Genomic DNA, 15,344 nt, shown 5'->3' on the forward strand with positions numbered 1-15,344 from the left:
TCAGATCGGGTACAATTCCCACACTGTGTTTCTGGTGCTGTCCCCCGCAGGGCCATGGGTCAGTAGCGGCATCATGTCTCATATGGGGTTGGCCATGTGGTCCTCTTTGTGGACTGGCTGTGCTAATTGCGATCATTGTCCTCAAGGCCTGGTCTGCCCAGGACTTTCTACTGCAATCCTTTGAGAACAGTTGGCAGGGCTAGCCAAGCACTATTTAGTTCTTCGGGTTTCAGGATTGTGGAGACTGGTGTGGAGGTGGTTTATTAGTCCATTAAACTAAGTATTTCCATGTATCTTTGGATTTTTGCAGGGATGCCGTCTGCTATACTGGCTCCACAGAGGACATGGCCATGAGTGTCATGTGCAGGCTCTGTCTCTGATCGGACAGTAATTCGGCAGATACTTATTATTGTCTGCTATATGCCAGGTGTTGTTTTAGAAACACAGTACGTGGTGTGTACTTGTATGGTTGTGGATTATAACACATTTAGAGCCATGTGAGTGTAGATGGATTACAACTGGAAAGAGAGTGCATAATCTGGATAGGCCTTTCTCATTTAAGTGGTCTAATTTCATTCAGTTACCCTTTTTACCCCATGGTAATACCCTAGTTGGTGGAATAGGGCTACTATTTTCTCTGCCACTTCTCTGAGTTACTTTGACAATCTCCATCAGATATTTGGCAAAGCACTTTGAGAAGTAAGAAAGGATGAGCAAATGTAAAGCAGTCTTATTGGTACTAGCCATTGGTATTTGAAACATGGAGTACCAAGATGCTTGGATATCATCCTGGGCTAGAACCTGTGATGTATGGAAACTGGGAACACTCTTCTTCCAGGTATGGAAACTGGGAAGACTCTTCTTCCAGGAACCCAATAATTTCCCCTACCTATTGAGAAGGTTGATATCAGAGGAAGTGCCAAAGTGAATTACAGCCAGCTCTGAAGGAGCTCTGGTGGTGTAATGGGTTAAGCAGTGAACTGCTAACGTACAGGGTCAGGGTCAGCACTTTGAAACCCCTACTTGCTCCATGAGAAAAAGATGATGCTGTCTCTCTTGTAAAGCTTTTTCAAAGTCTTGGAGACCTGCTATGAGTCAGTATTGACTTGATGGCAGTGAGTTTGGCTTATTGTTTTTTCATGGAAGAGTGGCCCTCTTTTTTATGAGAAAGTTGACTAGGCCGGTGGCACCTTTGTATGGTTTCAGGGCAGGAAGGCAGCAGCAGGCATTCCGATCAGCTAAGTCCCCAGGTGACGGAGGCACTTCCACCGTGTGCTCTCCTTCTGACTTGAAGGATCGCGCACCCTTTCACAGCGGTGGCAGCTGCAAATCCTATCCATGTTGTTAGGTGCTCTTGAGTGGCCCTCTGTGCCACAGGAGACCACGAGCCGTGCCGCCCTGCACCGTCCTCGAGCCCGTTGTTGCAGCCACTGTCAGTCTCTGTCCTGCCTTCTCTCTTGAGGGCCTTCCTTTCTGCTGCCCTCCACTTCCCCAGCATGATGTCCTCCTCCAGAGACCGGTCTCTCCTGACAACATGGCCAAAGTGCGTGAGATAAAGTCTCGCTGTCTTTGCCTTTAAGGAGCACTCGGCTGTTCTCCCAAGACAGATGTGTTTGTTCTTTTGGCAGTCCATGTACTTAACGGTATTCTAGCCATCATCATACTTCTTTGGTCTTCCTTATTCAGTATCTAACTTTCACGTGCATATGTGCTCTTGAAAATACCCTGACTTGGTCAAGCACCCCTTAGTTTTCAACACTTTAAAGCTGTCTTGCACATTTACCCAATGCAATGCGCCCTTCTGTTTCTTGACTACGGCCTCCATGAGCACTGATTGTGGATCCAAGCAAGAGATACTTGACAACCTCTGTCTTGCCCCCATTTATCATAATGTTACCTCCTGGTCTGGTTGTGAAGGTTTTGCTCTTTGTGTTGAGTTGTACCCCATATAGAAAGCTGCAGTCCATGATCTTTATCAGCAAGTGCTTCGGGTTCTCATTTTCAGCAAGCAAGTGTGTGTCATCTGTGTATTACAGATTGTTAATGAGCCTTTCTTCAATCCTAATGCAGTGTTCCCTTGTGTTAACACAACTACCTCTTGACTCCTGTGCAAGTTTGGGTGAGCATAATGAATCGTTCTGTAAGTCTCATTCTTCTCTAGGCTGTCCGTACTTTGTTATTATCCACACGACTGAAGAGAGCCTTGGCACGGTCAATCAAACACAAGTAAACACTTTCGTGGTACTCTCTGCCTTCAACCGAGATCCATCCGACATTAGCAATGATAGCCCTTGTTCCACGTCCTCTTCTGAATCTGCCCTGAACCTCTGGCAGCCTCTATCAGTGTACTGCTGCAACCATTGTTGGATGATCTTCACCAAAATTTTACTCGCATGTATATTAATGACAGCGTTCTACAATTTGAACATTCTATTGGGCCACCTTTCTTAGGAAAGGGCACTAATATGGGTCTCTTCCAATCTGTTGGCCAAGTAGCTGTCTTCCAGATTTCTTGGCTTAGAAGAGTGAGTGCATCCAGTGCTTCATCAGCTTGTTAACTATGTCAATGAGTATTCCATCAATTTCTAGATCCTTGTTTTGGCTAATGCTTCCAGTGCACCTTGGACTTCTTCGCTCAGCACCGTCGGCTGTTGCTTTTATGCTACCTCCTGCAAGAGTGGAATGTCAGCTAGGTCTTTTTGGTACAGTGACTGTGTTCTTTCCCTCTTCTTTCCATGCTGCCTGCATCATTCAACAGCTTTCTCATAGACTCACTCAATATTGTAACCTGAGGCTTGAATCTTTTCTTGAGTTCTCTCAGTTTAAGCTATGCTGAGTGTGTTCGTTCTTTTTGGTTTTCTGACTCTTAGGCCTTTGCGCATTTTATCATAAAACTCTACTTTGTCTTCTCAAGCTGCCCTTTGAAATTTTCTTTGATTTCATTTTCTTCCATTTGCCTCAGCTACTCTACGACTTGAGAGCCAGTTTCAGAGTCTCTTCTGACATCCACTTTGGTCTTTTCTCTCCTTCTTATCTTTGCATTCTTCATGAAGGGTGCTCTTGCTGTTATTCCACAGCTCGTCAGGTCTTCTGCCAGTCGTGTTGAATGCAGCAAATCTGTTTCTGAGATGTTCTCGAAATTCAGGTGGGGTAGACTCAAGGTTGTAAATTGGCTCTCATGAATTTGACTTAATTTTCTTCAACTTAGGTATGAGTAGTTGATGGTCTGTTCCACAGTCAGCCCCTGGCTTCATTTTAGCAGCTGATATTGAGCTTCTCCATCATTTCTTCCCACACATGTAGTCAATTTGATTTCTGTGTATTCTATTTGGGGATGTTCATGTATACCGTTGCCTTCTGTGTTGTTGGAAAAAGCTATTTACCCCTCCCGCGATACAAGAACACTTTGTTCTAACAACTGGGCATTCTGTGATGCACACCCTCCCAGCACAATCACTGAAGACAAAATGGGTGCACAAGCAAATGTGGTGAAGAAAGATGATGATGTTCAGCTATCCAAAGATAGCATTTGGGGGTCTTGAAGGCTTAAAATTAAGCAAGTAGCCATCTAGCATAGAAGCAACAACATGGTAGAAGCACACCAGCTTGTGTGATCTTGAGGTGTCGACGGGATCAGGTAACAGGCATCGGCAGACCCAAAACAAACAAGCAAGCAAGCAAACAAACAAACAAACATATTATTGAGAACAAGGTGGGGGTGGGGGTGGGTGTCTGAGCAGAGACCCAAAATCTATCTGTAGAAAATAGGACATCCCCTCATGGAAGGGATGAATCAACCAGGGCACATTATGGCTCCGATGAAACAATACTCTGGTTCTTGAGGCTTCCTCACCCCCCACAATCGCAACCCCAATCCTGCCTTCCCTGCGGGCTAGGCTGGAGCATGTACACAGGGACAGATAAGAACCACAACACAACGAATCCAGGTCAGGTAAACCCCTTAGGTACCGAAATGGGAGTAGTGATACCAGGAGGGTAGGAGGAAGGTAGAAAGAAACCATGGGGGAAGGGAGACAGTGGTTGGTGTAAGATAGAAAATAATAATACTTTATAATTTATCAAGGGGTCATGAGGGGGGGAGGGAAGTGGGAGGGAAAAAGAGGAGCTAATACCAAGGGCTCAAATAGAAAGCAAATTTTAAGAAAATAATGATAGCAGCATATGTACAGATAGGCTTGATACAATTGCTGTATGGATTATTCTAAGAGTCCCCAATAAAATGATCTTAAGAAACAAAAAAGTGATTTGCTATGAAGTAGTTGGTTTTGCAAATTGTATCATGCTCTTCATCATTCCCATCATATTTTCAAATACTGTTCTTTCCTCTTTGTTTCTAAGTTTTGCATTCCAATACCAATGACTATCAATGCATGTTTGATCAATTTGACTGAATAAGTTGGTAGAATTCAATATCTTCATCACCAGTTTGTGGTTGGTGCATACATTTGAACAATAGCTATATTGACTGGATGTGCTTCAAGATCTTCAAATACTGTTTTCGACAAGGAATGCAATGCCTTGCCTCTTGATTATTTCATTCCCAGCATAGTAAACCATATGATTTTCTGATGCAAAAGGGCCAATATCAGTCTGTTTCAGCTCACTTTATGTTTCCATCTCATTGTCCACGCTCCATTTTCCTAGATTCACACTTTGTACATTCCAAGTTCCAGTTGGTTTTGCAGCTGTTTCTTCTCCTTTTGAGCTGTGCCCCATCAGCAAATGAAGGTCCTGAAGGCTTTACTCCCACGGGCTCTAATCCACTCAAGTCGTATTGATCTGTACTTTGAGTCCTATTTTGAGTGCCTTCTGATCTCAGGGGTTCACTTTCTGGCATGATCTCAGACCGTGTTCCGCTTCTGGTTATTAAACCTTCAGTATCAGATACTGTTTTGATGCTGTTCATAAGGTTTTCAGTAGCTGCTACTTCGGAAGTGGACAGCCCATTCCTTCTTTGTAGTCTCTTCTTAGAAGCTCTGCTGAAACCTGTCCACTCTGGGTGACCCTGCTGGCGACATGGCTTCCAGCATCACAGCCACTTGTGAGCCGTCACAGTACCACAGCAGACAAGTGGTGGGTATCACACTTGGTCGTGGCAATGGTTAGTAGTGAAATCAATGATTTTGAAATTACTTCACTGTACGAAACAAAGTTTTGTTAGTGGGAGGCTTTTGTTCAGGCTTCTTGTCTTCAATGAGCTTTTTGCATGGCGCTGTCTGAAACGGAAAGTATGCTCATTGTTTTTGTGGGAGCTGAGAATACAGGCCACTGGGCTTTCTGTAGTTTATGGACAAAGACTATGCCCTCAATTTTGCCCTACTTCCTCAGAAATGCAAGTGGAATGGGTTAGTCACATGTCCACTACTACAGAGGATGATTTTGACATGTGCAGCATTAATTAGATTTCAGATCAGTTCGTGTAGACTACTTTCACTGTAGAATTATTGATTCATAGTGGCATGCTACCTCAGTAGGCTTCTTAGTCAGACTCCCCTACAGCACAGCTGTTTCTCTGACAGCTCCCTGGCACTAGTCATCTGGCCCTTTGAATGCTCCTGTGAGTCAGGAACTTACACTCCGGCAGCAGGTTTTCACTGTCCTAATTGTTTGGGAAGTTCTGTAGATGCCACTCCAGTCTGCGGTCCACACTTCCCACTGACGTCAGTGTGTCCTCTAGAACAGAATGAGGGCAGACCGTTTTCCCTACCGTCTGCGCTGAACATCACCATCACCAGCCCTTTAATTGTGTGTGGGAAATACGATGCTCTGGTCCTTGCTGTATCGGTAGCCTTTCTGGATGCATTTTAGCTGCTGTTTGATATACAGAATGGTCGTGAGTAAATTAACCACAACACTTCTAAAAGTGGACGAGGTTTGGGGCTACTCTCTGATCCTGTATCACCTTGCTCATTCCTTAGCTCTACTACAGGGACATTGCATTTGATGACCCAGGGAGTCCTCCTCCTGTCATCTCATAAAGAGCCTGTGATCAAGCAGAACCTTCAAGGTTTTGCAGCACTTAGTAGATTATTGCCTTAAGCATGAACGCTGGGGGGTTCTTTGGCTTTGGGGCCATTTCCTGTGACCAAGCGCTCACAATGAGAAGCAACCCTTTCCCCTTGCTTTAATTGTCAGAAGTTCTATAGATGCCCCTGAAATCTGTTTTTTTGAAATCTGAGAAAAGAAATGGATGTTAAAGTTTGTTATCTTTCTTCCAGATGAAGTAAAAAAGATTCTAGACAAGTTTTACAAGAGGAAAGAAATTCAGAAGCTGGCTGCTGATTATGGGCTTGATGGTAAAGTTTTAGAAATCTTTGCTTAATTCTTCAAGTCCATCTTTGTCATTCTTGTGTGGGACCCTGTGGGACCTGGAAAGAATTACACAGCTGTGGTCTGGAGCTACGTACGCCTCTGACCGTGGCTTCTGCCTTCTTGGAAGGGCCCGGCAAGACTGACCTGCTGGACCATCGTGGTGAGGGGTGGGTGGAGGTCGGGATGGGGAGAGTGCTCCCTCACCTTCAGAATCTGCATAGATGGGGAGGCGGCAAATGGAAGTGGAAATTGCCGGTCTGCCTCATTGATTTTTGTTGGAGGGGAAAATCCTGTGCCGTATGAACAATGATGAACTATTCCAGCGCCCCATCCACTCCCAGTATTAGTGAATTTGAAGGCATGGAGACGCTACAATTGCCTGGTAAAAATTCTGTTAGAAAATGGGGTTTTAGTGCCCTTGACTATTTTCTGATCAGTGTAAATAACTACGAGGACATAACATTAAGGTACATTTCTGATAAAATGCCATCCCTTAAAGCCAAACACATCTTTAAAAAGATATTTAAAGAGATCTGCTTGTTATCTCTCCTCTTTCTAAGCACAGAAGACATGTCAACCAAAAAAAATAGGAATGCTTTCAAGTTCCTTTCAAAAACCATTTTAAAATGCCACTTGCAGGTTGGATTAGTGTGCATCCACACTCGTTTCTTCTTGTCATGACAACTAAGCTCTGCCTGTTTTGATTTTGTGTTTCCCCAGCTCGTCTCTTCCACCAAGCTTTCATCAGCTTTCGAAATTACATCATGCAGTCTCATTCCCTGGATGTGGACGTTCACATTGTTTTGAACGATATTTGTTTCAGTGCCGGTAAGTGTGTAGAGATTGGATTACATCTTGGTGAACATGCTGTTTCATCCTTTGATTCCTGTTTACTTCTCAAACCGTAAACTGCACCTGCTGCTATCAAGTTGATTCCGACTCAGAATGACCCAAAGGACAGAGAGCTGGCCCATAGTGTTTCCCAAGCTTTTATCGCCACAGAGCGGTGGGATCAACCATCGGGCTGTTCAGTTCAGTACCTGATCAGCGCTTAACCACTACACCCCCTGGGCTCCTTCCCATTTACTTCTCTGGAAAGGCCTTGTTCTAGATTAAGTCCAGGTAACATGCTCTGTAAATAATTCAAAGCTTTGATAGACTTCTGGGCCCTTTCATGTTTTGTAGTGGATCTTTGAAACTCAAAAAAACTCACTGCCCTCGGAGTTGATTCTGACGCAAGGCAATTGTATAGGACAGAGTAGAACTGCCCCGGTGGGTTTCCTAAACTACAGAATGTCATGTCTTTCTTCCGCCAGAGCAACCTATGGTTTCGAACTGCTGACCTGTGGGATCAGCCCAGTGTGTTTCCAGGGCTCTCAGAGCTAGTTATTACATCACCCCCATGCCTCAGACGTGGGAAAGACTTGTGGCCTTGATTGTCTGCCCCCCACCGTGTGTCAGTATAGAGCTCAGTAAAGTTAAAGTGAGCTCTCACACTGATCGGACAAGCATGTGGCAGGTTGTCTGTTTTTGCATCTGGTCTCCCTCATATCATGACAAGAAAAAAACAACAACCCCAAAACATTGTTATCCTGGCCTCATAAGCAGATTAGCTCTGGCTGTATTTTAGAAATATTTTTGATGGTAGATTTGGACCTTGTGCCTGACACCAAGGTAGAACACGAATACAAAGCCTAATGGGGCATGGGCCACCCTGCACGCTGTCCCTTCACTTGGTTCTCAAAGAAAACAGCTTCCCTGGCTTCACTTAGGGTGACTTGTAGACTGCCCAGGCTGATGCGGCATTTTATTTTCCAGCGCATGTGGATGACTTGTTTCCGTTTTTCATGAGACATGCAAAACAGATATTTCCGGTGTTGGACTGCAAGGATGATCTACGGAAAATCAGTGACTTAAGAATACCACCAAACTGGTTAGTTTTTTTATTTGTGGATTGGAGATACTTGGGAGCTGAGCGATCATTGTATTTTTTACTATATGCTGGATGATAGATTTATTAGATGGATTGTGTTGTTTTTCTTAGAAAAAATAAGCAATTGATTCTGCCTGGCTCTGCTGGTTTCAGATCGGGGCGCGTGAGGGACTTAGTAGGGTAGATCTTCAGAAAGTAGCCCTTAAGTTAGACTGTTGTCCTTACTTCTGAGGTGTGGCCTGTCTGCTGTCTCCGCTGCTGGAACTCCCACATCTCTTAGCACTTTGAGAATTTCCGGTCCCAATTCCTTACCCAGCACTCTCTGCTAGGCCTCTCCAAGGCTCACCTCCCACACGGTAGCCCGGCCCCAGCAGCACAGACACCTCCCACACAGACTGTAGGCCTCTCCCGCCCTCTGTCCTTCAAATTTTAGCTGGTTCTGTAGCTGAGCTTGACCTTTGCTTCCTCAGCTCAGGGAGACTGCCTTCCTGTGCTCTCTTGCGGGGAAGGAAACTCATCGTAAGCCTTCTCTTCACAGGGATTGTCGACTTGTGCTGCTGGTTGTCCAACCCTGAATTGCTGCCTTATGCATTTCCTCCCGTTTGTCCAGCACCAGAAACAGAAGCCTTAGTCATTTACTCTGAAATTCAGAAGCTGGGGGTGAGGGTGGGGGATTGCTTAGAACTATAGAAATATGTGAATATATTTTAAACTTAATTGAAAGAACTTCTGAGATCAAGTTGTTTTTTTTAAAAGTGGGATGTATATCCAAGAAATTAGTAGGCATTTGAGTTTTCTGTCTAGAGAACAGTTAGCTGCTTTTTTTGTGGGGTGGGGGCCGTGGGAAGTCAGTTATTATTTTAATATGGATGTGAAACCTGTTACTTTGAATTTAGTTTTTCAAAGGAGCAATCTTGTGAATGTGAGGTCTGTCTTTTTCAGTGGACTTCTCTGCCAGCGTGGCCTTCTGGCTAGTGGACTTGAGCTGTTTTTCTGATTGTAGGTACCCAGAAGCCAGAGCCAGACGGCGGAAAATAATCTTCCATTCTGGCCCCACAAACAGTGGAAAGACTTATCATGCAATCCAGAAATACTTGTCAGCAGCATCCGGAGCGTATTGTGGTCCTTTAAAATTGTTGGCACATGAAATCTTCGAAAAGAGTAATACTGCTGTCAGTATATTACCAACTAGCCAATCTTTTTTCTTCTAATATTTAATGGGGGTGGCATGATGGTGGAAGTGAGGGGAAAGACATATTTAGTAATTTACTATAAGCAAACAACTGCTGTATTTCATCAAACCTAACAAGAACAAGAAATCAAATACTCCCGTCCAGTCAGTTCTGAGTCATAGTGACCCCATGGGCAGATCATCAGACTCAAGCCATCAATGATAAGAAATCAATACTCTCTGCATATAAAACCCTATAAAGCGTTTACCTGGCACAGGTAGCGTCATCTTTTTCCTGGAGAATTATAGGAAACACCATTATTTCATGTGCAGCTCAGAAGGAAAAGGAGCCCCAGTGGTGTAGTGGGTTATGTGTTGGGCTGTGAACCGCAAGGTTGGCCGTTCAAAGCCACCAGCCACTTTACAGGAGAAAGATGAGGCAATTTTACTCCCAGAAAGACTTGACAGTCTCAGAAACCCACAGGGGCAATTCTATCCTGTTCTGAAAGGTCACTGTGAGTCAAAATCAGCTTGATGGCAGTGAGAAAAAAAACTGCCAACTGCATTCTGACACGCTTCATTTGTAAGATGAGTTCTGAGTTCAGAGATGATAAAATGTGGGGAAAATATACATGGTAGAAGTGAAATATGAAATTATGGAATATGTCACACACAAATAAGTGTAGCGAGTAGCCTTGTCTCTACTACCCCACTCCATCCAATCCTAGCATTTTGCCATATTGACATTGTGTACCTTAGTAAGAGAGAAAATGCTACTGCTAGAGGTGAACCTCCTTTCTTTGGAGCCCCTTTCTCTACCTCCTCAGAGTTAACCACTTCTCGTGAGGATTCAGTCTGAACTTGGGATAAAGGCTAAAGCCACCCTATCAGCTGAACAGGAAAACAGGGATGGTTATCTGTAGCATCATTTCACTAAATGGACCACATTTTGAATCATTATTCTATTTTAGCATTATAATGTGAATTACGGTGGGTACTGTTTTTTAAAAAATAACATTTTTTTTTTCATGAGTATATTCTTAATGCCTACATTTCCATAAATACTTAAGAATATATTCCTTAAGAACAAAGACTCTTTACACAATCACAGGATATTTTTCAACAATAGAAATTTGAATACTGTAAGAATACCATTATTTAATTCATAGCCTTTATTTCTATTTTTTCCAATTATTCCAGAATATCTCATTTTTTCCTTCCTGGTCCAGGATATCCATGAGGGGCTCACCTTGCTCTTGGTTGTTATGTCTCTGGTTTTTATTAAAATTCGGAGGCAGTTGTTGCTCCATTGTCTTCTCTAACCTTGACATTTTTAGGAGACAGTAGGTCCAGTTGTGCTGTAAATTTTCCCTTGGTTTAGATATGTTTGCTGTTTTCTCAGAACTACATTTAGACTGTTATGGTGATCAAGTGTCCCAGTTCACGTTTTTAATTTATGTTCCTTTTGGTTATAGAAATTACGAATTGGTTTAATCTCTAGAAATTATAGAAGTGTGCAAAGTTAAAAAGTGAAACCGCTAAATTTCTCATGGTTAATTGTTTTCTGAGGATTTGGTTCACTTGACTTCTTTCAAAATTTGCTTCATTTTGTAAGAGACTGCCCTTGTTTTGTTCCTTTACTTAAAAAAATAGCAAGATCTAGGAAATACTTTTTAATATGTTAAGTAAATGTGATAATGCAGGGAGTTCTTTTAACATTCAGGTTTATTTTTGCCATTTTCCCCATGTTAAAAAAGTCAGAGTTTCTTTTTGTCGTTTCAGGGTGTGCCCTGCGACTTGGTGACAGGTGAAGAGCGGGTGACCGTGAAGCCAGACGGGAAGCAAGCTGCCCATGTCGCCTGTACTGTTGAAATGTGCAGTGTCATAACTCCTTGTACGTATCTGCTATTTTAAAGACTGGGTTAGTGTTTGCATATTTATCTTAAAATATGCATCTATGAAGCATGTTTTTTTTTAAGCGTTTTATTAGGGGCTCATACAACTTATCACAATCCATACATACATCAATTGCGTAGAGCACATTAGTACATTCATTGCCCTCATCATTCTCAAAACATTTGCTCTGAAATATGTTTTTAACAAATAATGAGCATCTTCCAAAAGTTCATGGGAAATGTGTATTATGAAAAAACTATGCGTGAATTTAAAAAAAATTTGCACCAAAATATATAGTTAAAACATGCCTGACCAGGATCTAATCTGAGGCACTGAGGAGGATAAGAAATCAGTTTGAAGAGTCCCTGTCAGAGCAACATGAATTGAAGCAAGAACGATTACATTCATTGTGAAGCTCACAGGAAGAATGGTGAAATCATTATTGCTTTATGAAAAGTTTCTGAGGACGGTGCCCCCAAGATCAGCAGCTTTCACATGTGCTGGGAAGGGACATGGTGATCTTGAAGGTGAACGGCAACAGACGGACGATCCAGGTCAGTTTGCAAAGGAAACAATCTTGTTCGTGGTTTAATTACAGAGGATCACTGGTTAATAACAGCAACTCTCATTAGCGCCATAGGCATCTCAATGGTTTCTGCTTACACGCTTCTTACTGAAAAATTACAGTTGAGCAAAGTCTCCGCTCAGCGCGTGCCAAAACAAGAGCAAAGCTTTCAGTGGGAACTTGAAACAAGTGGGATCGAGATCCTGGAACATTTCTGCCAAGAATTTTCACAAGAGGTGAAACAAAACCTTACCTGCCAAACCCTGAAGACGATAATCAAAGCAGTGGCCACGAAGAGGGGACATGGGCCTGTCCAAGCCAAGGTGGGCTGCTCAAGAGCAGTGGTCATGGCAACAGCTTTTTGGGGTGTTCAAGGCATTTTGGCAGGAGCTCTGATGACATAGTGGATTACATGCAGGGCAGCTAACTGCAGGATCACCAGTTCAAATCTACCTACCACGCCACAGGAGACCAATAAAGCTTTCTACTCCTGTAAAGAGTTACAGTCTCAGACCCACAGAGGCAGCTGTACGCCGACCGAGAGGGTGACTGTGATTCCACCATGGACTCAATGACAGTGAGCTTGGTTTTGGAGTCAGTGTGCGTGTTGACTTCCTGCAGGGCCAGTGAACGATGGCACCTGTTTATTCTGAGGATGTTTTGAGAACGTTAGCCTAATCTTTAGCAGAAAAACACCCAGGAGAGCTTCACTAGAGTCCTCTACCAGAGTGCTCATGCTCCTTCATCTCACCAAACATGGTCAAATTCGTGAGCGTTTCGGTAGGAAATCATTAAGCATCCACTTCACAGGTCTGATATGGCTCCTTTGCATTTCTTTTTATTTCTTAATCTTGAAAAAAATTGTAGGGGCCACCTACTCTATCAGTTAATAGTGTCCAAAATGACTTCACGTACACTCCCCAGGGCTCTCAGTTCTTTAGGGACAGTCTGAATGACTGGTATCATTCCTTACAAAAGTGCCTTGAACTTGATGGACTATATATTGAGAAATAAAGTTTATCTTTTTACCCCAATTTTCCATAAACTTTTTGACATCCCCTTTACATCACTGAACTATATTACCTTTCGAGATTACATACCGTGTTTTAAAGCATTAACCTGACTTTCATGTGAATGGTATGGCCTGCAGCTTGCTTTTTCAACACAATGATTTTAGCTTTAGTTTTATTGCTATGTATTGATCAAGTGTGTTAATTTCAACTGTTATAGACTGTTCATCTTTAGACGACGGTCATTCATGCTCCTGCTAAAGCCTTGATGTTCCTGGATAGAGTGGGAGAAATATGTGGAACAAAACTCAGAATCGTGAGAGGCCAGGCTTACTGGCTAGTGAGAGATTGGTGGTACCCCTGAGCCTGTGGGTCTTGGCCGCCCTTGAGATCTGGAATGGGACTCATTTCAGTGGCTCAGTTTTCAGCCAGAGTAGACAGGTCCGCAAGGGAAACAATAACAGTAGTGACGAACACACACCTTAGAATCATCAACCATTTGAGATCAAGGAGAAAGTTCAGAAGTTCCTTAGGAAAGGAGCACTGGGAACCGGAAACGGGAAGTGAGACGAGTGATGGTACGTTGTAGGGAGTGCGTGCATGACACAAAACACAACCGACAGCAATTGTTGACTGTGAGACTGATGAGTTGCTCTGTAAACTTCCACCCAATTCACAGTGAACGTTTACAAGGAGGAGCCCTGGTGGTCCGTGAGTGAAGTGCTCGCTGACCAGTGTGAAGGTTGACAGTTGGGATCCCCCAGCAGCTCTTCAGGAGAAAGACCTCGAAATCTGCTCCTTTCCAGGCTGCAGCCCGGCAAATGCTAGGGGTGCCTCTCCTCACGGGCTCTCCCGGAGACACGCCCTTTGCAACAGCAAGTGGGTGACGTTGTTTTCCTAGTAGATAGGAGGGCACTTCCGAAAGTTCAGGGAAACTTCCTTTGTCTCTTCATTCCTTTTTCCCAGGAACTCGAAACCCCTATACATCGTGCTTTAGTGCACGTGTACGGAGTTTTTAAAACGTTTTAAATAGAAGTTAACTTACAAAATAGTCCTGTCTTCATCGTAGAAAATATAGGCCTGTAAGGAAGCAAGGAGATGAGAAAGAAGCCCCCACACCCCGTGGGCTTGCCCACCCGAGTTAACGAGCACCCTTCGTGGCGTGCAGCGCGCTTATGGAAAATACTGCCCCTGCCACGAGGACTACCCCAGAATTTGGGGGAGCAGATTGCGAATTCTTTTTCTCCCAGGAGGGTTTGAACTGCTGCTTGGTTAGCAGCCAAGCACTTAACCATTGGGCTCCCAAGACTCTTTAGTATTAACCCTAATGGTGTGTATTTCCCTACTTTCTCTATGTTTGTGTTAATGGTGTGTAAACACACATAGGTGTGTACCTATGTGCATATTGTAGGTGTTTGTATTAAATACTATTGGGACTCTATACTACGTACTATTTATTATATTGCTTTAAAATTTTAAATAGTTTTTTTTCTGAGTAAATGGAAAGGTTTTAAAAATCTATGATAAAGCTATAAATTTATAAAATGTCTTATGAAATTGTAAAAATTTTAACTAACACAACTTTATAAATCAGCATTCCCTCTTCTGTTCCCTCTTATCTTGTTTTATTATATATTCTGATTTATTAAGTATTTTTTTATCTGATGGTTTTTCAATGTAAAGTTAGTTTTCTTGAGTTTCCTGTCTTTGCTAGTAAAGATTTAGAAAGATATTTTTTCTTAATTCCTTGGCATTTAGGGGAAAATTAATGAATTGTATTGCTTAATGGGGAATAAGACATCTGGTGGGAACTACTTTGGCATTATAAAATAAGGTGGTATCCTGAATTTTTGCCACAGGATGAACTTAAAACTCCGAAAATGAGCATAGCTGGAGCACAAGCGATTTCACCTTCTAAACTGCCCCTCCGTGGTGGGGCTGGGGTGGGGTAGGGTGCTAGAAGCTTCCAGGGGGCTGCAAAAGCAGACACCTACACTTTATCCTCGATTATGGGCTAGTACACACGATTTGTATGAGCATTACGCACTGCTGTTTCATTTCCTGCTCCTTAAAACAGTCTGGTTTCTGTGACAGATGTTTCGATTACTACAGAGCTACCTACTCCTTGTAGCATAGGTAATTGCGTTCTTTTTCTACTTAGCAGGTGTGGGTTTGTAAGGGCGATTCAGGCTGCCTCTGAGATAGCAAAAAACAGGGCAAATGATCTTGTTTAGTGAAAACGAAAGAGTGCAGTGTAGTGGTCTCTAAGAGTATGAACTTTGGAGTTAAACAGCCTGGATTTGAATTTCACTTTTTTTTTTTAATCACTTTATTGGGGGTTCATACAACTCTTATCACAATCCATCCATCCATCCATTGTGTCAAGCACATTTGTACATTTGTTGCCATCATCATTCTCAAAACATTTGCATTCGA

General features: G+C 43.0%; 1 protein-coding gene across 3 annotated transcripts in view; it reads left to right on the forward strand.

The window, feature by feature from the left end:
* The window catches only part of SUPV3L1 (Suv3 like RNA helicase), a 38,217-nt gene that overhangs the window by 5,140 nt on the left and 17,733 nt on the right, over window positions 1-15,344 (forward strand). The window contains exons 2-7 of one of the 3 annotated variants that reach the window (XM_045291575.1): window positions 4,982-5,122; window positions 6,240-6,317; window positions 7,054-7,161; window positions 8,152-8,266; window positions 9,270-9,438; window positions 11,220-11,331. In XM_045291575.1, coding sequence (XP_045147510.1) covers window positions 5,038-5,122; window positions 6,240-6,317; window positions 7,054-7,161; window positions 8,152-8,266; window positions 9,270-9,438; window positions 11,220-11,331 — 667 coding nt within the window. In that variant the 5' untranslated portion in view covers window positions 4,982-5,037. Of the gene's footprint in view, window positions 1-4,981; window positions 5,123-6,239; window positions 6,318-7,053; window positions 7,162-8,151; window positions 8,267-9,269; window positions 9,439-11,219; window positions 11,332-15,344 lie in introns of those variants that run through there. The other 2 variants (XM_045291576.1, XM_004701137.4) reach the window with 2 other exon arrangements.

This window comes from Echinops telfairi, unplaced genomic scaffold (genome assembly GCF_000313985.2).
Source record: "Echinops telfairi isolate 266 unplaced genomic scaffold, ASM31398v2 ScPeMD7_70;HRSCAF=299, whole genome shotgun sequence".
NCBI classification, from domain to species: Eukaryota; Metazoa; Chordata; class Mammalia; order Afrosoricida; family Tenrecidae; genus Echinops; species Echinops telfairi.